This window comes from Pan paniscus, chromosome 18 (assembly GCF_029289425.2).
Source record: "Pan paniscus chromosome 18, NHGRI_mPanPan1-v2.0_pri, whole genome shotgun sequence".
Lineage (NCBI taxonomy): Eukaryota > Metazoa > Chordata > Mammalia > Primates > Hominidae > Pan > Pan paniscus.
This window is the reverse complement of record NC_073267.2, coordinates 57,639,548-57,664,028: the sequence shown is the minus strand read 5'-3', so window position 1 is coordinate 57,664,028 and position 24,481 is coordinate 57,639,548. Positions and strand designations below refer to the sequence as shown.

The following is a 24,481-nucleotide window of genomic DNA, read 5'->3' as shown; positions in this document are numbered from 1 at the left end:
GCTCTGCTGAAATATACAATACATTGTTGTTAGCTATAGTCACCCTATTCTGCTATCAAACATTAGAACTTATTCTTTCTATCTAACTTGATGTTTGTATCCATCAGCCAACCTCTCTTCATTCTCACCTCCCTTCCCTACCCCCAAAAATCCTTTCCAGCCTCTGGTGTCCATCATTCTACTCTCTACCTCCACGAGATCAGCTTTTAAGCTCCCACATATGAGTGAGATATATATGTATTTTTAAGTCCAGAATGCCAAATTATCAGGTATCCTGGAGTGTGTGCATATCTTGGTCTGTACTGAGGGGGTTCTGTCTGCTACATCTGCCTACCCATTTGAGCACACCCGGCTGTGCTCACTGTCTGGACATGGTGCCTTTTACTGCCTGTCTGCAGATTGGGGAGCGGGGCCTCAACCTCTCTGGGGGGCAGAAACAGAGGATCAGCCTGGCCCGCGCCGTCTATTCCGACCATCAGATCTACCTGCTGGACGACCCCCTGTCTGCTGTGGATGCCCATGTGGGGAAGCACATTTTTGAGGAGTGCATTAAGAAGACACTCAGGGGGAAGACGGTCATCCTGGTGACCCACCAGCTGCAGGTTAGCACCCTTCCAGGGCTCTGACTGTGATTGATGGATAATGTAGATCCTCAAGCCTTTGCCATTTCAGAGTGTGATTCAGTAACAGCCTCCCAGCAGCTGTCCTCATCTCAGGTTAGACTCCTCCACATTTGGGGAGGGCTGTAAAAAACTTGAATTTCCTCTGCTTTCCACACAAAGCAAACAGACTGGTAGAAGATTTTTGTGCTGGTAAAAATTGAGAACAAATTTTATGGTCTCCTTTATCTTCAAAATTTTTTGAGTAGACCCCTGCTTTTCAAGTTATAAAAAATGAAAACAGGCCGAGCACGGTGGCTCATGCCTATAATCCCAGCACTTTGGGAGGCCAAGGCAGGAGGACTGCTTGAGGCCAGGAGTTCAAGACCAGCCTGGGCAACGTAGAGAGACCTCCCATCTCTACAAAAATTTAAAAAATGAGCCAGGCGTTGTGGTGCATCTGTGGTCCCAGCTACTGGGGAGGCCAAGGTGGGAGGATGGAGCCCCAGAGGTCAAGGCTGCAGTGAGCTGTGAGTGCCACTGCACTCCAGCCTGGGCAACAGAACAAGACCCTGTCTCAAAAAAACAACAACGAAAAATCAATCAATAAAAAAGAAAAGAAAAGAAAAAGAAACCAATCTCTCAGAAAAGAATTCCCCAAGTCTCCCATTGTTAGATTGAGAGCCATCTCAGTGTGTTTTCTTACCGATGATGACCGCAGTGCAATGACTGCTTCTGGTGGTGCTTCTCCTGGGTCATTTTCCCTTGAATATTTTCATATATGGCATTGGCCACAGTGCCTTATTATTTTCTCTCCCCCTTCTTCTTCTGTTTCTTTTTCTCTCGCCCCTTATTTTTGCTTTACTATTTTTTTTTGGTATAAAATATTTAAGACCTAAACAAGGTTTAGAAAATAATTAATAAAAACCCATGTATCTACCACCCAGATTAAACAATAAAACATTGATTCCACTCTCCAATTCTGTTCCAGTTCTCCCTTTCTGCTCTCCTGACTTTGTTGTTTATTGTTTCCATGCATGTCTTCATACTTCTACAGCATATGCATGAATCTCTAGACATGAAGAAATTCCTTTTGCATATTTTTAAACTTTATAGAATTTATTTTTTACTTTCTGTGTCCTTTGGTAATTTCATTTTTCCCTCAACATTATGTTTTTTGAGATCTTCCATGTTGATACTTGTAACTTTATATATATATAGATATATATATATATATTTTTTGAGACAGAGTCTGACTCTGTTGCCTAGGCTGGAGTGCAGTGGTACAATCTCAGCTCACTGCAGCCTCCACTTCCCAGGTTCAAGCAATTCTGCCTCAGCCTCCTAAGTAGCTGGGACTACAGGCACACGCCACCACACCTGGCTGATTTTTGTATTTGTAGTACAGATGGGGTTTCACCATGTTGGCCAGGCTGGTCTTGAACTCCTGACCTCGTGATCTGTCCACCTTGGCCTCCCAAAGTGCTGGAATTACAAGCATGAGCCACTGCACCCAGCCTTATAAGTTTATTTAATTCTCCTTGGTATAGCATTCCAATATCTGAATGTACCAGAATTTATTTCTCCAAGATGAACAGTTGTTTCTTATTTTTCACTTCTACAAAAAAAAATACTTCAGTGTACATCCTTCTACGTGTACCTTTGTACACATGTTTGAGAGTTTTTTCGGGTAGGGTTTTAGGAGTCAAATTGTTGGTTCATAATTCTTCAAAAATCTTCCATGTTACTGAATAGGTCAAATGGTTCTCCAAAGTAGTTGTACCAATCTACAATCCTGATAGTTAAGTAGGGTTCCTTTTGCCTCAGATCATCACCAACACTTGGAGTTGTCCAACTTTTGAATGTTTGCTCATCTGTTGGTATGAAATAATATTTTATCATGGTTTAAATTTACATTTTCCTGGTGAATAGTAAAATCAAACATCTTTCCATGTGCTTCCTGAAGCCTTTCTTTCTTTTGACTGTCCAGTACTTAGAATTTTGTGGCCAGATCATTTTGTTGGAAAATGGGAAAATCTGTGAAAATGGAACTCACAGTGAGTTAATGCAGAAAAAGGGGAAATATGCCCAACTTATCCAGAAGATGCACAAGGAAGCCACTTCGGTGAGTCCTGCCCCACCGCCCTCACTCCCCACGGTGGATGCACGTGTACTCAGGGCCTGTGCTCTCTCCCCAGGACATGTTGCAGGACACAGCAAAGATAGCAGAGAAGCCAAAGGTAGAAAGTCAGGCTCTGGCCACCTCCCTGGAAGAGTCTCTCAACGGAAATGCTGGTAATGGTGTGGGAGACAGAACAAGAATGTCTGCATGCCTGCCTGGGTCCTCCAGAGGTCCCAGTGTTTCCTCCTCGACCCCAGACTGGGCCATGTCCCTCAGTGTCTTGAGACCCTAAGCATTTACATACACAGGTTCCAGATCCAAGTAGTTGAGGGCCATGGGGTGTAGACTGATGGGCAGGAGGCCTGAAGGATCCAGGAAGTGAGTGTTGTGGGGGGCACAGCTAAGGTTGTACATCAGAGGAAGGATGGGGGTACCTTTGGCTCTGAGTGGCACAGATTTAAGACTTGGCCAGGCATCTAGACATTCATTCATTACACACTGCAAGAGAGTAAATATTGAGAGCAAAGGTATTAGGGATCAGAAATGAATTGGGTTTAGCCCCTGATGTCTGGAAGCTCATGGCTTTGCTCTTGTCTGGGGCAGAGTAGCAGAAGGGAGCGACTTCCATTTTTCAAGTAAGACAGTTCTGGATTTGAATCCCAGCTCTGCTGCTTACAAAGCTGTGTGACCTTAGCCATCTAACTTAACCTCTCTGAATTCTCGGCAAAAGTGGAGATGATGGTACTTAACTCCACAGGATTGTAGTGGAGATTAGATGAGGTCATATATAGGGAAGCCGCCTACACAGTACCTGTCACATTGTAGGCTCCTGTCTCCAACTGAGTCTTTTTTTTTTTAGACAGAGTCTTGCTCCATTGCCCAGGCAGGAATACAGTGGCTTGATCTTGGCTCACTTCAACCTCTGCCTCCCAGGTTCAAGCGATTCTTGTACCTCAGCCTCCCAAGTAGCTAGGACTACAGGCACACACCACCACACCGGCTAATTTTTGTATTTTTAGTAGAGACCGGGTTTCACCATGTTGCCTAGGCTGGTCTCGAACTCCTGACCTTAAGTGATCCACCCACCTCGGCCTCCCAAAGTGCTGGGATTATAGGCATGAGCCACTGTGCCCAGCCACCAACTGAGTCTTTTTGAAGAAAACCTACTCCAAAAATTTCCATCCTGGTATAATTTCCCTCAGGATTAAAATTCCAGAAAAAGAGCACCCTTCCCCAGGAAATACTGGGGTGTCGTTATTAGAAGGGAGAATAGCAGGCAGCAGCAGCAGACAGTCACTGTCGTGATGTTTGTTGTTATGATTATCATCAGAAACATCTATGGGCATCTCCAGGTACTGGTCTTCAGGCCAAGCTCAAGGCCAAGAGTCCACCTGGGCTTGTGTCAGGGCTGTTTTGTGAAGCATTATCTCAGAAGTGTATGGCTGCAGGGCATCTTAGCAAACTTCTCGGCTTTCCATTTCTTTGGACAAGGAAACAGAAGGGTTAAGTGATTTGCCTGATGTCGCACAGTGTCATAGTGACAGTTCTGAAACCTAGGTTTTCTGGTCCCAGGTGGTTTTCTTCATTCTTTCCTGCGTTTCTCTCAGCCCATCACACACGTGAGACCCCGCAGTCCCTCCAGAGTTTATTGAATGGCTAAGGATGGATCCCTTTCCAGGCTCTGGAGCCCAGGTCAAAGGTTTCTTTCAGTAGAGTCTTCCATGAAAAACCTTAGACATAGGTGGGGCACTGAAGCTGGAAAGTGAAAAGCTGGCACAGGATCGAAGCCAGAGACAGAAAGAAGCAGATCATGTGATTGGCAGGCATACCATTTTTCTCTTCTTCTACCCTGACCCAGTGCCGGAGCATCAGCTCACACAGGAGGAGGAGATGGAAGAAGGCTCCTTGAGTTGGAGGGTCTACCACCACTACATCCAGGCAGCTGGAGGTACGGTCCCCATGCCAGCCCAGGGCTGTCTCTTGGAGCAGCCCTATCCCTGGAACTGGGTCAGATTGGAACACGTGAGGTCATGTGAAGTAGAGAGGTCCAGAGGAGCCATGGTATTTATTGGCCTAACTTGCAAAACCAAACTCTACTCAGTTATAGCAACTCTACCACCAAAGCCAAGGTTGGAAGTTATATTTTCATGTATACTCATTATTTCACTGTTTTTCTATTTTTTAATAAAAAAAATTAAAAAAAAATAGAATAGACATGGGGTCTTGCTATGTTGACCAGGCTGGTCTTGAGCTCCTGGCCTCAAGCAATCCTCCCATCTCAGCCTCCCAAAGTGCTCCTGCCTCATTATTTCAGTGTTTTTCAAACTCTGGGCTCTGCTCCCTTAGCAGGTTTTACAATCAGCTGAGTTTATCATGAGCAGCACTGAAAGACATGAAATAGAATCGGAGAGAAAATAGCAGCCACATCACAAAAGGTCACAGTGGTGGGACTTTTATTTTGGTGTGATTTAAAATTTCTTAATTTTTATTTCTTAAGGCAGGCAGAGGGCAATTAGAAGTTCAAAGCTACTGCCTTATTAAATGGTATATATCATCATGTATATTTACTGTACAATGTTGTAAACACAAAACTCAGTATATGGTGCTGTACTTATCAAGTAATTTAAGAGATTTTTGAGAGTAATTTTTACTCCATGAAACTTTTTACTCATCGTTTACATTGGAAGCTGACCCTTGTGTAAGATGTCTCCTGTCTGCATGCCTGGGGGAGGAAGAGGTAGGCTGTGTACACAGAACGCCGTCCCCACCCCGTCCACCATGGGTATCCTGCAAGGAGTAACCCAGGGCCTGCCCAGACAGAGCAGGAAACAGCAAATGCTTGTGAAATGCATGAATGGATCTAGCAGCATACATTGATCTGTATTTACAAAGTGCCTGCTATGTTCCAGGCACTGTGCCAAGCTCTAGAGGGGAGGGGTATAAAGTCATCTAAGAACCAACCCTGGAATCTAGCTGGAGAATTAAGACATTGCTTCCATCAGATGGTAAGAGAGATCTCTGTGGCCAGGGAATCTCAAATCTCATCAAAGAAGAGATAGCCCTTGAAGGAAGGATAGAATTTGGGAAAAGACTGTGGGCACGGGACATGTGAGCATGAATAGATGAGAGGAGTGCTAGAGCAGGAGGCAGTGCCCCAAGGAGTGTACCCTGCCTTTTCCTGCCCTTAACTGCTTCAAATCCCAGCTCTGCCACTCACCAACTCTGCAAGTTTGGGCAAGGGAGTTCCCCTCTCAGATTAAGTTTCCTCATTTTATTAGCCTATTTGTGCTGCTGTAACAACATATGTTAGACTGGGTAGTTTATAAAGAACAGAAATTTATTTCTCACTGTTCTGGAGACTGGGAAGTCCAAGATCAAGGTGCTGGCAAGTTTTTTGTCTGGTGAGGGCCCAGTATCTACTTCCAAGATGGCGCCTTGAATGCTGCGTCCTCCATCCCTGGAGGGGATAAATGTTGTATCCTTACATGGTGAAAGGGACAAAAAACCAGGAAGGCAGCTCTCTGAAGCCTTTTTTTTAAGGGCATTAATGCCACTCATGAGGGCTCCATCCTCATGGTCGTCACCTCCTAGAGGCCTCACTTTCTAATACCATCACCTTGGGAATTTGGTTTCAACATATGAATTTTGGAGAGACACATACATTCACACAGTAGCACTATTGAAAATGGGGATAGGAATTACTAATTCAGAAATAATGCATACATTTGGTACTATTCCTGGCATGTAGCACATAACAGTACATACCACATAAAAGGTAACTGTTATTATTATTTATAAAACTGAACCTGCAGGACCTGCATAAGGTGAACTAACTTCTCTAGAACACTGCCCTGTGCCAGGCACTGGGCTGAGTGCTTCACACACATTATCTCATATCATCTTTAGCATGGCTCTGAAGCTGGTAAGGTTATCACTATTTCATAGGTAAAGAAGTGGTATGTTGCTGACATTTGGTACCTTATATCCAAGGTCACACGGTTTGGAAGTGGTGGAGCCAGGATTTGAACCCAGGGCTCTCTGACTTTGGAACCCAGCTCTTCCCATTCCTCCAAGGCGTCCACATTGGGTAGGGCTCAAGGGTTTCCAAGCACTCAAAGACAGAGATGGCCGAGCAGCTGAGTCAGCAGTTGCCTCACACTTGTTTGTGGCACTTGTACATCACCACTGTCTCCCTCCCAGGTTACATGGTCTCTTGCATAATTTTCTTCTTCGTGGTGCTGATCGTCTTCTTAACGATCTTCAGCTTCTGGTGGCTGAGCTACTGGTTGGAGCAGGGCTCAGGGGTGAGTGCCGTGAGGTGGGTGGGCTGTGTTTCTATGGGCTTGAGTGAGGTGGGGTGACTTCTTGCTCCTTGAGACCACAAGAGCCAGAGCATGGCTTGGGACCCACATGACAAGCCCAGAGCTGGTGTTCCAGAGAGAACCGTGGGGAGCCAGGACTCTGGGGTTCCCCTGGCACAGGCCTCCTGACTTTGTAGAATGGGTGGTCACCTGTGCAGTCTTACTGGAAAACCAAGAGATTTATATCCCCAGACAGTGCCCCAAGAATCTTTGCATTCCACTGCAGTAACTGTCTCCTTTAGCTCCAGGCTGGCCTCCATACTATGGTTTATTTAAAATATACTTCTGGTCTTGTGAGCTGGGAGCCACCACGGGCCACACTGTGTCAAGTTATTTCACTAATCTCCCCACCCACATTCAGAGGAAGGTTCCACTGTCTCCATTTTTCCAAGGGGACCCTGTGCCTAGAGAGGATGAAGAACCTGCCCTAGGACAGGACAGGGCCGGAACTTGAACTTGGTGCTTAGAATCGAAGCCATGCTTTTCCCACAGTACTCCACATGGTTAATTTCTGGATCGTGTACCAGGAGGTTTGGGTCAGGAGAGCAGAAGCCACTTTAAGTATTTAGAGCTTCCAAGGTTTTAATATAGGGAATTAGAGGCTCAGTCAACCATTGGAGGGGAATTGGCCATCAGGGATCTCAGCTGAACTGAAGTGGGTGATTCCCAGGATGCCTTCCAGCCTCTGGAAAAACCCCACACCCCATGCTCCTGCCCACAGTCACCACTGAGCATGCTGGCTTCTCCTCTTCCACCTTTCTGTTTCCCTGTGGGTGCCTCTCCTTGGCAGAATCTGACCTGAAACCATGCTGGGAGGGGTTCTGGGAAATCACGTTCCCAAGCTTCTCGCTGCATTGCAGCAGAGCATGCACAAGGGCCCAGCTGCTGCAGTGTCCACGGGGCAGACTCTGAGGGCCTGATGCAGGGCAGGGCAGTGGGAATGAAGGGCAAAAGAGAGTAGCCAAGCGCTGAGCAGGGAGGTTTGGGCAAACAGCTTCACCTTCTACCAGCCACAGAGTCTCACGTGGCCCCAGGGAGAAGGCTTTCCCTGCCACTGAATTTCCCCCTGGACACCTGCAGTCTGACCCCCTGTTCTTTCTTGAAGACCAATAGCAGCCGAGAGAGCAATGGAACCATGGCAGACCTGGACAACATTGCAGACAATCCTCAACTGTCCTTCTACCAGCTGGTGTACGGGCTCAACGCCCTGCTCCTCATCTGTGTGGGGGTCTGCTCCTCAGGGATTTTCACCAAGGTCACGAGGAAGGCATCCACGGCCCTGCACAACAGGCTCTTCAACAAGGTATGGGCCTGGGTGCTGGGCGGGGCCGAAGGCTGAGCTCTGAACTTGCCCAGCTTCATTTTTATTTTTTTATTTTTTAGAGCTCTGTAGCCCAGGCTGGAGTGCAGTGGCACAATCTCCACTCATGGCAACCTCCGCCTTCCAGGCTGAAGTGATCCTCCTGCCTCAGCCTCCCAAGTAGCTGGGAGTACAGGCACATGCCACAAGATCTGACTAATTTTTGTATTTTTTGTAGAGACTGGGTTTCACCACATTGCCCGAGGTGGTCTCAAACTCCTGGGTTCCAGTGATCCATCCACCTCAGCCCCCAAAAGTGCTGGGATTACAGGCATGAGCCACCACCCCCGGCCTATTTTTTTTTTATTAGTAGACCTTAATTATTTATTTATCTGTAGAGATGGGGTCTTGCTCTGTTGCCCAGGCTGGTCTCAAAATCCTGGGCTAATGCAATCCTCCCACATTGGCCTCCTAAGTAGCTAGAATTACAGGTGTGAGCCACCATGCCCGGCCAACTTTATTTTATTATTATTTTTTATTATACTTTAAGTTTTAGGGTACATGTGCACATGCAGCTTAGTTACATATGTATACATGTGCCATGTTGGTGTGCTGCACCCAGTAACTCGTCATTTAACATTAGGTATATCTCCTAATGCTATCCCTCCCCCCTCCCCCAACCCCACAACAGGCCCCGGTGTGTGATGTTCCCCTTCCTGTGTCCTTGTGTTCTCATTGTTCATTTCCCACCTATGAGTGAGAACATGCGGTGTTTGGTTTTTTGTCCTTGCAATAATTTTCTGAGAATGATGGTTTCCAGCTTCAGGATTATAAATCATGCTGCTGTAAAGATAAATGCACATGTATGCACACGTATGTTTATTGTGGCACTATTCACAATAGCAAAGACTTGGAACCAAGCCAACTTTATTTTTTGAGCACTTTTCGTTTACAGAAAAATTGAGACGAAAGTACAGAGAGTTCTCATATACCTGCCTATCACTCAGGCTGGAGTGCAGTGGTGTGATCACAGCTTACTGCAGTCTCGACCTCCTGGGCTGAAGCAATCCTCCCTACCTTAACCTCCAAGTAGCTGGGACCACAGGGGCACACCACCATGCCTGGCTAATTTTTGTATTTTTGTGGAGACAGGTCTTGCCATGTTGCGCAGGCTGGTCTTGAACTCCTGGGCTCAAGCCATCTGCCCATCTCAGCCTCCTAAAGTGCTGGGATTACAGTTGTGAGTCACTGCACCTGGCCCATTTCTCTTATTCTTAACATCTTGCATTAACGTGGGACATTTGTTACAATTGATGAGTCAATATTGGTACATTATTAATTATTATTATTAACGAATATCCATAGTTCACCTTATGGTGCATTCTTTATGCTGTGCATTCTATGGGTTTTGAAAAATGTATAATGACATGTATCCATGGTACAGAATAGTTCCGCTGCCGTAAACAAAACCCTGTGTCCCACCTATTCATCCCTCCCTCCCTACCCTCAAACTCCCAGCAGCCACTGATCTTTTTTACTCTCTTCATAGCTTTGCCTTTTCTAAAATGTAGTTGCAGCTGGGTGAACCAGGCTGCTTGGTGAGAAGGGAGTGACGAAGGTGCGGTGGAGCTCTCCTGCTGGAAGTCTGGTCCTAAGAGTTCAGTGTCCCCTGATGGAGGGCCACAGTGACGCCGGCCTCCACTGGCTGAGCATGGTCATATACAGAGTTGCTTATGATTGCCCTGAGTTCTCTTTGAAGTGGATATTATCCTCATTTTACATATGAGGAAACTGAAATCTCACATATGTTAAAGTTGGAATATGTGTTTGGTTAGAATACTGAATTGTCAGCTGGGCGCAGTAGCTCACGCCTGGAATCCCAGCATTTTGGGAGGCCTGAGGTGAGTGGATTGCTTGAGCTCAGGAGTTTGAGACCAGCCTGGGCAACAAGGCAAAATCTTGTCTCTACCAAAGATATAAAAATTAGCCAGACATGGGGGCTTGTGCCTGTAGTCCCAGCTACTTGGGGGACTGAGGATCAAGGAGGATCGCTTGAGCCAGGGAGGTGGAGGTGGCAGTGAGCTGAGATCATGCCACTGCACTCCAGCCTGGGAGACAGTGAGACCCTATCTCATTAAAAAAAAAAAAAACCGAATTGCCTATGGTGTCACACTGCTTCTTGGAAATGTCATTCCTCTCTCTCACTTACTAAGTGTTACTATGTGCCAGGTTCTGCAGTGGGCATGGGGCTTACATTAGAGAATGCACAGTGCAGGTAGGGTTTGGGCCATCATGGATGTATAGTCTAATGGGGGAGATGGACAAGAAAACAGGCCATTGTCGTAGATATGTAAAGTTTATCACGGGATGGGGCACACAGGGCCATGAGAACATAAGAGGCACCTTGTCTTAGCTTGAGGGCAGGGGAAGAAAGTGGGGAGAGTCCAGAAAGCCTTCTTGGGGACTTCACTCCTTGAAGGAGGAATCAGATTTAGCCAGCTCAAGACCAGGAGACTGAAGGTGAACAAAAGCAGAGCACTTCTGGGAGGAGAATGGAGCTCGGGAAGGCTAATCTCAGAGGTGGGAGTGGGGGTTTTGACTTGGAGACACGGGAGGTGAGGAGCGGCCCATCGTTCCTTGTAGACTGAATGCAAATTGTGTTGCCATGAAGTGTTTCAACTTTGGCAGGGTGAGACAAAGCTTTTCCCCACCTCTCAGATAAAGCTTGGCAGAACCAGAAAGCAGGAGGGGGAAATTCTACCTGAGGCCTGACACTTTCCCACCCGGCCTCTGGGGGTGGCCCTCGGCCCTCAAGGTGGTCTCTGAGTTTCTTTTGATGGCACATTCCAAGATTCTAGAAATATCCAGTGCCCATGCCTCTAAATGACATTTTGTATTTTAATTTTGAGAAATGTTCAAGTTTCTTTCCATGAAAACGTGTTTCGTGTTTAAAATATTTTCCTTTTTCCAGTCCTTTCATGGCTTTTTAAACTTTAAATTTGTCTTTGTAGTTTTAAAGAATCACAAGTAAAGGATAAATCTTAAAAAGTTCGCTCAACTGCAAGCACAACAGAAAAAAATGAAGCAAAAATGAACAAACAAGAACAATCCCAGATCGTTTTGATACTTAGAAGACAATCAGAAACTGAAACCGTTTTCCCTTTGTCGCCACCATTGGTCCCTAATCCAAAGTAATGCTGGGCTTCCACAGATGCATCTTCCTCACCCACAGTGGAGCTGACGTCCACTCCTGTGTCTCCTCCACAACCCTGCCATGCCCCGCACCTGCAAGGTGTGCTCAGAGTCCTCGAAGGGGTGACCCTTTTGCCCTTTGATTCCTCTGAGTGATCATGACAATTCTGATTGCTTTAGCTCAAGTATTTAACAAAACATTCTGGAAATAAAATTGAAGGGATTTTAGAGGCAGAAAAAGCAAGGAGGCTTTAAATCTGCCCCTCCAACCCTCACTACCCCACCAGCTAGAAAGCAAACATACATGAGAGCTACGCTTGGTCAGCAGTATCCATGCATTTGCGATGAGAGCAGCTGCAGAGAACACTTCATGGCTCAAATAATTACATTTAGTAACCGTCAAAATGTCCTTCCCTCCTCTTTCTTTGAGTTTGGCTTTAATAGATGCCATTGGCTTCTATTCATTTCTACTTCTTGCATTATAGCTTGAGAAGTACATGGGGAAATGTAGGTGGTCATTTGGTCAGTGCCTTGAACCTTTAAGAAATTGCCTTCTGTGAAGAGTGACTGTGCCAGGCTTGGGGAAGCCTCAGAAGGCCTAATTGGATCATGGTTTTGCCATTAACCACTTGCGTAATGAGTAAGTTACAGAGCCACTTCCTCTTCTGCAATCTTCAGTTTCCTCATCTGCAAAACAAGGACACCAAACTAAATGCTTTTGTTAGAGCCTACCTTGTGGTTTGACATGTCCTTTGATCTCCGAAAGGCCTCATGGCCACTGGCTGTTAGAGATCAACTTGGAGGTGCCACCCTCAAGAAGGGGGCAGTTAAGGCTAAATTTGATCCAAGGGTCCAAATCGTGTGCAACCTAGTAGGATTGCTGCTCCTAATCTTTGGCAGTCCTGAGTGAAAATGGTCCCACCTGTAGAAAATAATAAGAGCTGGTTTTGGTAGAATGCCCTACTGGGGGTGATGCAGGGCAGGTAAACCCCAGATTGGGGCTTAGTCCATGAGGGTTCTTGGCTTTGCCCAGGAAAGAATTCAAGGGCAAGCCAGTGGTAGGGTAGAAGAAAACAGCTTTACTGAAGTGTCAGTGTTGCAGTTCTGGCAGTGTTGCAGCTCTGTGACTGACCCTGCAGAGCAGGGCTACCCCATAGGCAGTGTGCTGAGAGCTGCAGCTCAGGGCAGGTTTGCAGTCATATTTATACCTACTTTTAATTACCTGTAGATTAAGGGACAGTTTATACAGAAGTTTCTAGGAAAAGGGTGGCAACTTCTAAGTCATCAAGTCATTGATGACCCAGAAAGAGGCGGTAACTCCTGGGTGTTGCCATGGGAATGGTAAACTGACATGACACACTGGTGGGCCTGTCTTACGGAAAGTGGCTTCCACCCCACCCCTGTTTTAGCTAGTCCTCAATTTGGTCTGGCGTTCAAACCCCGCCTCCAGAGTCAAGTCTCACCTCCTACCTCAGGGGCAGGCACTGCTCTGAGCATTTTTAATGTATTCTCTCTCTCTCTAATAGCTTTACAGGATATAATTCATATACCATACATTCACCCTTTTAATTATACACTTCAGTGTTTAGTATATTTGAGGAGTTGTGTGATCCTCACTACAACTCTGTGAAGCATCGTTTTCATTCCCATTTCACTAACGAGGACCTTGAGACTCAGAGGAACTCAGTACTTGCCCGAGGTCAGACAGCAGTAGGTGGAGGAGTCAGGTAGCCGTGGAGCCCATCCATGCTTTTAAACCATTGCTCTACATTGCCTGCCCTGGAGACCCCTGGGATCCGTGGCTCTTTAGAGTCAAGGGTAACAGGCATCTTCATCCAATCTTGAGCAGGGCCTGCAGCTTCTCTCATGGTCCGCATTGATTTTGTCCCTGCAGGTTTTCCGCTGCCCCATGAGTTTCTTTGACACCATCCCAATAGGCCGGCTTTTGAACTGCTTCGCAGGGGACTTGGAACAGCTGGACCAGCTCTTGCCCATCTTTTCAGAGCAGTTCCTGGTCCTGTCCTTAATGGTGATCGCCGTCCTGTTGATTGTCAGTGTGCTGTCTCCATATATCCTGTTAATGGGAGCCATAATCATGGTTATTTGCTTCATTTATTATATGTGAGTAGGTTCTTTTTGCTTGTGACTTGGGGAGCAAGGCTGGGACCAACCCAGACTAGATGGTCCCAGAGGTGGACGGTCCAGGTCCCTTACCTCCACTGTCCATGCAGGATGTTCAAGAAGGCCATCGGTGTGTTCAAGAGACTGGAGAACTATAGCCGGTCTCCTTTATTCTCCCACATCCTCAATTCTCTGCAAGGCCTGAGCTCCATCCATGTCTATGGAAAAACTGAAGACTTCATCAGCCAGTGAGTCCTTCTGCTGCCATTTGAGAATGATGGAACCACAGGGGTGGTGGGGAGCGGGGAAAGAATGGAGCGTCTGGGAGTGGCATCATCTTCAAAAGCATCAGAGAGCACATTGTTCGATGGACGTATTTCTCTGAGCCTCCAGAACCTGCTGAACCATTCTTTCATTTATAAGAATGAAAAATGTAAATGATAGGAAAAATGTTTGTAAACTTTAAAGACCTTGTATATATTGTGTATATATATATGGACATATGTATACATACATTTAATGATAAGGTGCATTACTGTGCAAACACATCTTGCATTATGTTATTTCTTTCACTTCCAAACAAATATCTATCTTTAACAAAATAATGAGGAACAATAGCTTTCTAAATAATAGAACTTCCTTCACTACTCATGCCATAGATTTGCCCCCTAAATGTTGAAACAAACAAGCAAACAAGTCCTATGATTGTTGTTGAGGTTTAATGGTGTAACATGAACTTATCTGTTTGTAGAGAATAATCAAGCACGGTCTTCACCTACAAGAAGTTCATAGTCTGGTGGAAAAGGGAGAAACAGGCACATGTTTTTGTAATTATACATGATTGAAGAAGGTAGATAGCATAAGAGAGGGGCAGATAAACTGCTTGGGAATTCAGAGGGGAAGGAGGTGGCCTGGGGGAATCAGATAAGGCTTTCGGGAGGAGGTGGCATCTAAGCTGGCCTTGAAGCCTGGGTAAGACTTGGGCACACATTTGGGAGACGGTATGTGCTCAGTTAGCTGGAATATTGGATTAACTGTTGGCACCTGCTCTCTCAGTGGCATTATAGACCACTCAAGGTCTGTGCAGACTCTAGGACTGAGGGGATCCTGGAGCGGTGCATTCGTTCAGCCCGCACTGAGAACCCTGCCCCAAGGTATATACTAAGATAAACAGATGAAGAGAGTCTGGAGGGATTGGAGCTGTTGTTGGGGAAGGTCTCAGAGAAAAGGACCCTGAGATGAAGTGTGGGTTGAGCTATGGAAATATGTGGGTAGGAGCTCTCCAGGCAGAGGGGACAGTAAATGCAAAGACCAAGAGATGGGGGAAGTAGGTTTGAAGGATAGCAAGGTGGCTTGAGCACAGGGGCCACACAGTGACCAGGGTCTGTTGTGTTTAATCTGGGAAGGCCTCAAGGTGGAGGTGACTCAATCAGTATAGACAGGTAAGGTGGACAGAATTTGGAATGTCTTATGCAAAGGTTCAGAGGGTATGGACAGAGTGAGTCAGAAGGGCCACTGTGCTGGGGTGATAGCCCACTCAGATGGTAAGATGGTTTTAGTTGATGAGTAAATGAATATTTAATTTCAATAATCAAAGATTTATTTGAATGTACTTTAGAAAAAATGCAACTAACATATCAAACCTATTATTTATATAATTTAAGGTTGTGATTAAAGTTTCTTTTAATATACATTCTCAAACAAAGCAAGTAAAATAATAATACTAATCAAATAACAGTATAGGTTGTGATTGACATGGAAAACTGTGATGGTGGTATGTGAAAATTGGAAATTGGTAGGTCTCTTGGTTGGAAGTGACAGAAAAAACTAATGCAAACTAGCTTAAAAATATGACTTAAATATGGCGAAATAGTAACAATTGCTAAATTAGGTAGAGGGTATACAGATGTTCATGGAATGAACTTTTTAATTTCTTGGTACTTTAAAAAATTTTCATTAGAGGGTATACAGATGTTCATTAAATCAAGCTTTTAATCTCTTGGTACTTATAAAAATTTTCATAGCAAAAGGCTGGGGAGGAGGACTTGCTTAAAGTGAGGCTTAATCCAGAGACTCAGCTAATGTTCCCCGGGTGTCTCGTTTTACTGCTCTGCCTTCCATGGTGTTATTTTACCTTTAAGCTCCCAGAGACCCTCTGGTGGCTCCAGGCTCCCCTCCTAGTAGCAGAATGGTAGTTTCAGATCTCCCATCATCCCACTGAAAGGAATCACTCCCACACTCACTCACATGTCCTGGCGTTTATTCACTCTCTGTGGCCAATTTGGGGTAACTCACCCATCCCTGAGTGAGTCACAGAGGTTAGGCGAGGAGCGCGTGCTAAGGATGGGCCTTATCAGCAGAGCCTACTCCTCAATCTGGGTTAGGAGTCAGGTCAACTTCACCCAAATTCATGGCTGAGAAAGGGGTAGGGAGGAACTCCCCAAAGAAAAATCAGGCCCTGCTGCTGGGAGTGGGGAACTGGATGCTGGAGGAAGCAGCCGGTATCTACCCTGACCCGGGGAGACCCTAGGTCAGACAAACACATGGTTCTTAGTCTGTGCTTTCCTTCTCAGGTTTAAGAGGCTGACTGATGCGCAGAATAACTACCTGCTGTTGTTTCTATCTTCCACACGATGGATGGCATTGAGGCTGGAGATCATGACCAACCTTGTGACCTTGGCTGTTGCCCTGTTCGTGGCTTTTGGCATTTCCTCCACCCCCTACTCCTTTAAAGTCATGGCTGTCAACATCGTGCTGCAGGTGAGGGGTTGACTCTGTGTGGGCCCTCTCTGAGCTTTGCTCATCCTCTGCCTGTGGCTTCTGGGCAGACTCAGGGGGTCCTCAGGTGTTCAATGACACCTTAGGTTCTGGCCACGTGTGATCTCAGGAGCTATGTGCTTGGCCTTCTGAAATTGGTACTTTGCTCTGTTTCCTTGTGGTCAGCTCTGAATTGGGAAGTCTGTATTCAAAGGTATTTAATAGGATCACAGGACACTGGGAGTGAAGGGGAGCCCACAGATGACAGAGTCCAGTGCGCATATTATGCAGATGGGGAAACTGAGGCCCAGACAAGGGAAGGAGTTGTCCAAACAGATGCATGTTAGCAGAGCTGGAACAAGAACACTGATTTCTTGGCTTCCTGGCTGCTGTCTTTGTACCTAACCGTTCCTATCCTGATTGAGCTGTCAAACCTTTCTGAATCACCTGGAAAGGTTGTTTAAAAGGTGGGTTTCACAGCCCAGCCCCTAGAACAGGGCTTCTCAAACTTAAATGTGCCTAAGACTTGAAACAGACTTCTGGACCTTAGCCTGGGGGTTTGACTCACTCTGGGCCTGGGTGGGGCTGCCAGGAGGACCATAGTCAAGGGCCACAGCCATAGAGATTCTGAGTCTGGTCCTGAGCTGGGGTCTTGGAATCTAATTTGTTTTTTATTTTTTGAGATGGGATCTCACTCTGTCATCCAGGATGGAGCACAGTGGCACGATCTTGGCTCACTGCAATCTCCACCTCCTGGGTTCACTTGATTCTCCTGCCTCAGCCTCCTGAGTAGCTGGGATTACAGGCACATGCCACCATTCCCGGCTCATTTTTGTATTTTTGGTTAGACATGGGGTTTTGCCATGTTGGCCAGGCTGGTCTTGAGCTCCTGGCTTCAAGTGATCCACTGGCCTTGGTCTCCCAAAGTGCTGGCACTCAGATGTTAACCACCGTGTCCAGCCTGGAATCTAATTTTTAAAACGGGTTCTGTAGGAGATTCTGATATAGTGAGCTGTGTACCTCAAGGCCGGAATCCCTCTGTGCCCAGCACACTGGGGGCTGGGAGATGGGGAGAGATGTGGAGAGAGAGCGACTGGCCAAGGTTCACTGTCCACAGAGTCCCACAGAAGGGGCATCCGTGAAGGCCCCAAGGCCCGAGGCCGGCTTAGCAGTGCCTAAGGGAACCTGGGCTGTACCAGTCCAGGGCTCCGTCCCCCAGGGCTTATTCATTAATTGTCCCCTCTGTGGTTATGTGGCTTTCTCTCCAATTGGCTTGGGATCTTGCGTATGTCCCCTGAGAGAATGTGAGCCTGTGCACACACCTGTCTTTTATTGGCTATGGGAACATGGCCAAGTTACTTAAATGCTCTAAGCCCTAAGTTTTCTATTAGTAAGACAGGAACAATAATAGCTAATATTCATTGAGCATTTATTCCAGGCCAGGCACTACTCTAGGTTTTTACAAGCATTAAGTCTCACATTTACACATAATCCTCACAAGTCTATGATTTTGAAACTTTTATTATCTCCCTTTTACAGATGAGGAATCCCAGGCACAGAGAGGTTAACCAATTTATCCAAAGCCACACAGCTAATAATGGGCAGAGCCTCTTTAAACCTGGATATCCCGAACCACATGTTCCTTTTTTTTTTTTTTTGAGATGGAGTCTTGCTCTGTTGCCCAGGCTGGAGTGCAGTGATGCGATCTCGGCTCACTGCAAGCTCCACCCCTGGGTTCATGCCATTCTCCTGCCTCAGCCTCCCAAGTAACTGGGACTACAGGTGCCCACCACCATGCCCAGCTAATTTTTTTGTATTTTTTTAGTAGAGATGGGATTTCACTGTGTTAGCCAGGATGGTCTCGATCTCCTGACCTTGTGATCCGCCCACCTTGGCCTCTCAAAGTGCTGGGATTACAGGCGTGAGCCACCGCGCCCTGCCCCAAACCACATGTTCTTAACCACTTTGCTCATCTCATGCAGTGTGGTGAGCACTGAATGCCTGGAAGAGAGCACGGCCAGTGCCTGGCATTGCACCAGCTCAGTGGAAGCTCCCAGTCAGCCCAGCTGTTATTGCACTCCCAGGCGTCTGAGGGTGAGGACCACATAGCTGTCTGAATGTCCATGTGTCTGCAGAAGGCTCTGCACACACAGGCATGTGCGTGTATGTCCAAGAATGCATGTATGTATAGGAGTGCATGTATGTGCAGGAGCACATGTATGTACTGGAGTGCATGTGTGTGCTGGAGTGCATGTATGTGCTGGAGTGCATGTATGTCCATGAGCACTAGTATCAGTCCTCCATGCTGAGCTGTTATTTTGAGCATGCAAAGGGGCTCCATCTCACTCCTCGTTGTGCCCCCTGAAGCAAGCACGTACATGCACTGGGAGTGCAATAACAGCTGGGCTGACTGGGAGCTTCCACTGAGCTGGTGCAATGCCAGGCACTGGCCGTGCTCTCTTCCAGGCATTCAGTGCTCACCACACTCCATGAGATGAGCAAAGTGGTTAAGAACATGTGGTTTGGGGCGGGGCACGTTGGCTCACGCCTGTAATCCCAGCACTTTGAGAGTCCAAGGTGGGTGGATCACGAGGTCAGGAGATCGAGACTATCCTGGCTAACATGGTGAAATCCCACCTCTACTAAAAAAATACAAAAAAATTAGCCTGGCGTGGTGGCGGGTGCCTATAGTCCCAGCTACTCAGGAGGCTGAGGCAGGAGAATGGCGTGAACTTGGGAGGCAGAACTTGCAGTGAGGCAAGATCGCACCACTGCACTCCAGCCTGGGCAACAGAGCGAGACTCCATCTCAAAAAAAAAAAAAAAAAGAACATGTGGTTTGGAATACCCAGGTTCAAAGAGGCTCTGCCCATTATTAGCTGTGTGGCTTTGGGTAAATTGGTTAACCTCTGCGATTCCTCATCTGTAAAAGGGAGATAAAAGTTTCAAAATCATAGACTTGTGAGGATTATGTGTAAATGTAAGACTTAATGTTTGTAAAAACCTAGAGTAGAGCCTGGCCTGGAATAAATGCTCAATGAATATTAGCTATTATTGTTCCTGTCTTACAAATAGCAAACTTAGGGCTTAGAGCGTTTAAGTAACTTGGCTATGTTCCCATAGCCAATAAGAGACAGGTGTGTGCACAGGCTCACATTCTCTCTCTCTCTCTGATACACACACACATGCACCATTACAGAGTGCCCCCCAAACCTCCGGCACTCTCAGGGAGAGGCGCCACACCAGTGTCTTAGGGGATTCAGAATCACTAAGGCCCAGAAATCCCTCCCGCTGCTGCTTCAGGACATAGATCAGGAGGGCAACGCTCAGGGCGAAAGTTGCCCAGTGCTGGTGCTGCCCTAAGCGCAGCCCTTGTAGGGAGCGAGGCAGAGGCTCATCTCTCCCAGGGTGCACCGTTCACAGCAGGCGGTTGCTCAAAGGTTGTTGCACCACAGGAGACTCTAATGGGAAACCCTGCCTGGGGGACTGACTGCTTCAAAATGGCCCTTGAGGGTCTTTTCTTCTTTTCAAGGTCTGCTGTACTATTTAAGCATCTTATCTTCATCCTGGTAATAATGTCTCAGTTCCCAGTCCTTCAGTACTTTCCAAGTCACCTTCCACACTCTCACCAGAGTAATGTTTAATTATAGTTTTCATCATGTGACTGCCTTGTTCAGAAGCCTTCAAAAACTCTGTCTCCTGTCTACCAAACCTCAGCTATGGGGTCCTGACCTCAATGTGCTCCCTCTGCTCCAGTCAAGCCAGAACCTCACTGACTTCTGCATGCGCTTTTAAGAAAATTACATTCGAGCATTGGGAGGCAGGAATCACACAACACATTGCTTTGCAGCCCCAAGAGGCTTATCAGTAAATGCCAGAGATGCATCTGGCTGCGAGGCAAAGAACCAACTCAAAATGGCCTCGACCATCTGGGAACTTATTCTCTCAGGTAACCAGAAGGCTGGGGTAGGCCTATGCTCAGTTGGCTCATTTAGTGGCCTAGCATGAACCCTTGATCGTTCTACCTTTCTGTGCTGGCATCCACAGCCTGGCTTTGTCTGCAAGTCTGTCTGTATTCATGGTCACAAAATGGCTGCTGCAGCCCCAAGTGTCACATCCTCCCACAATAACGGTCAAAGGCTGGAGAGGAGATAACTTTTTCCATGTGTTCTTTTTAAAAGCAAAGAGAAGTTTTCAAGAACACACCCATCTGATGCCTTCTCATCCTTCAACGGCCAGAATGGCATCATGAGCCCACACCTAAACCAATCTCTGGCAAGAGGAGTAGAATTAATGTGGTTGGTTTGGATTAAGCAAGCTTCCCTGAAGCATAAGACCACCAGACACCTGAACATGATGCTGGCAGGGCAGCCTGCAGGGTGTGATACACTGAGGGATGGGAGGAAAAGTGGTCTTCCAACCCACCCCTGGCCTCTTTTTCAGACTAAGCACCATTTCATCATGGTGCCCACCTTCTCTGACTTACAGAGGGCTTCCCCTCCTTCCTACACCCTTTTGTTTCAGCCATAGCCAAATGGCTTGTGGGTGCCTGGATGTATTCTGAGAATTTGCTGCTTTCAGGGCTTACATAGGCTGTTCTGTTTGGAACACACTTCTCCACCCATCTTTAGTCCACTGCATCTTACTTCACCTTAAAAATGTCACTCTAGGACTGACTCTTCCTGGAATCCTTCCCTGTGCCCTCATCCAGGGCCCCTCCTGTGCATCCCAGTGGCACTCCAGGGCTTCTCCGTTGTGGAGTGCGCCCCTCTGCACTTTATTCTTTGTTGCCTTGTCTGCCTTTCCATCCAGCTGGGATCTCCTCGAGGGCAGGCCTACATCTGCTGCACTTTGGGACATGGAGCCTGGTCCAGCATCTGGCACAGAGCCATCCACCAGAGTTTGTTGAATGAATGTATGATTAATGTGTTACCCAGCACCCCCTGCACGTCCTGTTTGCCCATTTCTTGGGCCGGGGTAATGGAGGTTATAGACCGGGGCCCCAACCCCAGCTCTGCCTCCAGCTTCTAGATGTTTCTGTGGATGTAATTTCTTCTTTTGGCACCTCAGTTTCCTTATCTTTGGTGCCCCCAATTCCCAAGAGTCCCTAACTCCTCTAGCCTGGGTTTCCCTGAAGGCAGGACCTGAGACAGGAACTTGGGTGCAGGCAGCTTATTTGGGAGGTGCTCCCAGGAACCAGGATTGAGGGAGCAGAAAAGTGAGATGAGGAAGGAGGAAGTCATCATGGGAGTGTGACACTGGGGTCCCTGTTCTACGTCACTAGGGCTCAACTGTCCTGGGATCTCCTGAGAAGCATATGGGGTATTTCCAGGACCATGCCCTCAAAGGCTGGGAGATGGGAGCATTTATCTCTGCTAGCTCTTGTTCCCCATCAGTCAAAGTTCATTCTCAGTAACCTTAAGTCTCCTGGGTTTCTGGGATGTCCTCATGCACAGGCTAGGTGGTTGCTGTGATGTGGGCAGAGGTCTTGAGCAGAAAGACATACAGAGGGCACTCAAGGTGGAACAGTGTCTGGGGAGGTTCTCCCCCAGAATTGCCCATCGCAGCTGCAGCTAAACTCAGAAGTGGGCTGAGGGGGCACCAGGGGCCTCTGCTCCGTTCTTTCTAGGAAAATTATCTTAGTTTCAGGGGTCACTCAGGGGCAATGGCAATCAGTGGTTATCAGGAGCGTTGAAGAGCCTGAGCACACCCCAGCAGCCTCTTGACCCCCGATACTTCTCCTTCCTTCTAGCTGGCGTCCAGCTTCCAGGGCACTGCCCGGATTGGCTTGGAGACAGAGGCACAGTTCACGGCTGTAGAGAGGATACTGCAGTACATGAAGGTGGGGTTCAGGTCTGGGTCTGGTGTGGGGAGCCATGCAAGCTGGGGCATGACTTCTGTGACCTCTACAAGCCCCACTGGCCTCAGAGCCCTGAGACCATCCCAGGAAACACCAGGCTCCTGGCCTTTCCTCCCCGTCTTCCCCAGACTTTTGTTGACCATCTCGCTGAAGCTCTTCCATACCTGTCTGCTCACTTTGACCACATCCCTCACAGCATTCCTAGGGGGAAGAGGAGATCATCTTCTCCTCTTGGAAATGAGAGGTTTGCCCAGTGCAATAATAATGATGACAATAATCTTTGTTCCTATTATTGCTTCCATTTACGTCATGGTGGTTAAGAGCACAGATTCTGTAGCCAGATTTCCTGGGTTCAAGTCTAAGCTTTACCATTTGAATCATTGGAATAACCTGGGCAACTTATTCAAACTCTTTTTCCCCATCTCTGAAATGAGAAAGACAATAGCGTCCCTTTGCCAGATTATCACAAAGTTGAAATGATATAACACGTAAAGCACATAGCACACTGCCTGACCCATAGTGAGGCTCCATCATGTTCTTTATTATTGTGATTGAGACCTTTCTATGGGCCAGGCATGGTGCTAAGCCCTTTATCTAGACTATCTCATGGGATCATGGAACAATTTTATTAGGTTGATTGGATGATTATCCACATTTTTCAGACAAGGAAACCGAGGTTGGGCCAGGCAGAACTTTTGCTTAAGATCACACAGGCTGGGGCTGGCAGAGCCCTGTGCAAACCAGGTCTCCTGCCCCCTTGCATGAGTGGAATTTATGAATTGTAGGGCTCTGATTTCCTGCCCAGGGATGCTGCTGTGACACGGCACCAGCATGGGGAGTTGTGGCTTGCAGCCAGGTGGTCAGATCCAACTTCTTCTCCAGCGTTCTTTCCTCTCAACACACACAACTGCACTTGATGCAGAGTGGGCTCGGCGTTAGGCAGATCTGGGTTTGAGTTCCAACCTGAAACTGTGTGATCTTAAGTAAGTTGTGGAACTTATGTTAAGTAAGTTGTTGATCTTAAGTTGTTGGATCCTCTGTCTCCTCACCTGGGAAATGCCTCCAAAAAGGCCTGTCTCATAGGATGAGGATAGAGAGAGATTAAGTCTGCACAAGGGCTCTGAGCTATGAACCCCGCCGAAGGGGTGAGTCTCTGCTGCCTTTACTGTCATTACCTTGGATTCTATTTCTTTAAAGTCACACAGTAAATCAGGAACGTTGCTCTATGTTAATAACAAGGGAATTAGCTATGCAGGTTTCTCACTCTTCTGGGGAAAATTTTGTATGTTTTAGGCGATGGGGGCGCGGGGGATGTTCCTCTGATTACACAGCAGGGGGCTTGACCTTGGCGCAAGGCAGGCTGGGGTGGGTCACACCCCCTACAGCAGGAGGCCGGCAGGCCCTCAGGGGATGGGCCGAGATGGATGATAACTATTGATTTCTTTTTCTTTCTTCAAAAACAAGATGTGTGTCTCGGAAGCTCCTTTACACATGGAAGGCACAAGTTGTCCCCAGGGGTGGCCACAGCATGGGGAAATCATATTTCAGGATTATCACATGAAATACAGAGACAACACACCCACCGTGCTTCACGGCATCAACCTGACCATCCGCGGCCACGAAGTGGTGGGCATCGTGGGAAGGACGGGCTCTGGTGAGCTGAGCTTCCTGGGCGAGCATCCCCAGCTCCTCCTTTGCCCTTTGGGCACTAGACCTATTTAGGGGCATGTGTTTGCTCAGTCATCCCCCAAATATGTATTAGGTCCTCACGCTGTGCTGGGCCCTGTGCTAGACAAACACTGGTGAGCGAAACCCAAGGTCCCCGTGATCATGGGATTCCAGTGGAGGAGACGGATGTTAAATAGACCAGCAAATAAAGACGGAAATATGACAGCTGCAGGCTGTGGTGGCTGCCGGGGAGGAAATAAACAGGGTGGTATGCAGAATAATGGGGCTAGTGGTACCGGGCTTTGGACACCTGGGTTCTGAGCCCAGTGCTTAAGCTGAGGGGTGTAGGGTCCGGGCAGGAGCACTTTTGGAGGGGCATTGCAGGGCACTGCCAGGATGAGGCACTGGAGTTAAATCCAGACTCCCCTTTTCCTCCCTCCCCACCCCCTTCCTGGACTGCTCTCACCAGCCTCTGTCTCCTCCTCTTTCCTCTCCCAGTTTC

At 47.3% G+C, this 24,481-nt stretch overlaps 1 protein-coding gene across 1 annotated transcript in view; it reads left to right on the top strand.

Annotated features, from left to right (window-relative positions):
• Positions 1–24,481, top strand: part of ABCC11 (ATP binding cassette subfamily C member 11) — a 66,314-nt gene that overhangs the window by 31,117 nt on the left and 10,716 nt on the right. Inside the window, exons 14-24 of the mRNA XM_034940111.4 lie at positions 399–602; positions 2,590–2,724; positions 2,798–2,894; positions 4,580–4,669; positions 6,922–7,025; positions 8,188–8,385; positions 13,469–13,695; positions 13,806–13,943; positions 16,269–16,455; positions 22,204–22,293; positions 23,776–23,965. Coding sequence (XP_034796002.1) covers positions 399–602; positions 2,590–2,724; positions 2,798–2,894; positions 4,580–4,669; positions 6,922–7,025; positions 8,188–8,385; positions 13,469–13,695; positions 13,806–13,943; positions 16,269–16,455; positions 22,204–22,293; positions 23,776–23,965 — 1,660 coding nt within the window. The remainder of the gene's footprint in view (positions 1–398; positions 603–2,589; positions 2,725–2,797; positions 2,895–4,579; positions 4,670–6,921; positions 7,026–8,187; positions 8,386–13,468; positions 13,696–13,805; positions 13,944–16,268; positions 16,456–22,203; positions 22,294–23,775; positions 23,966–24,481) is intronic.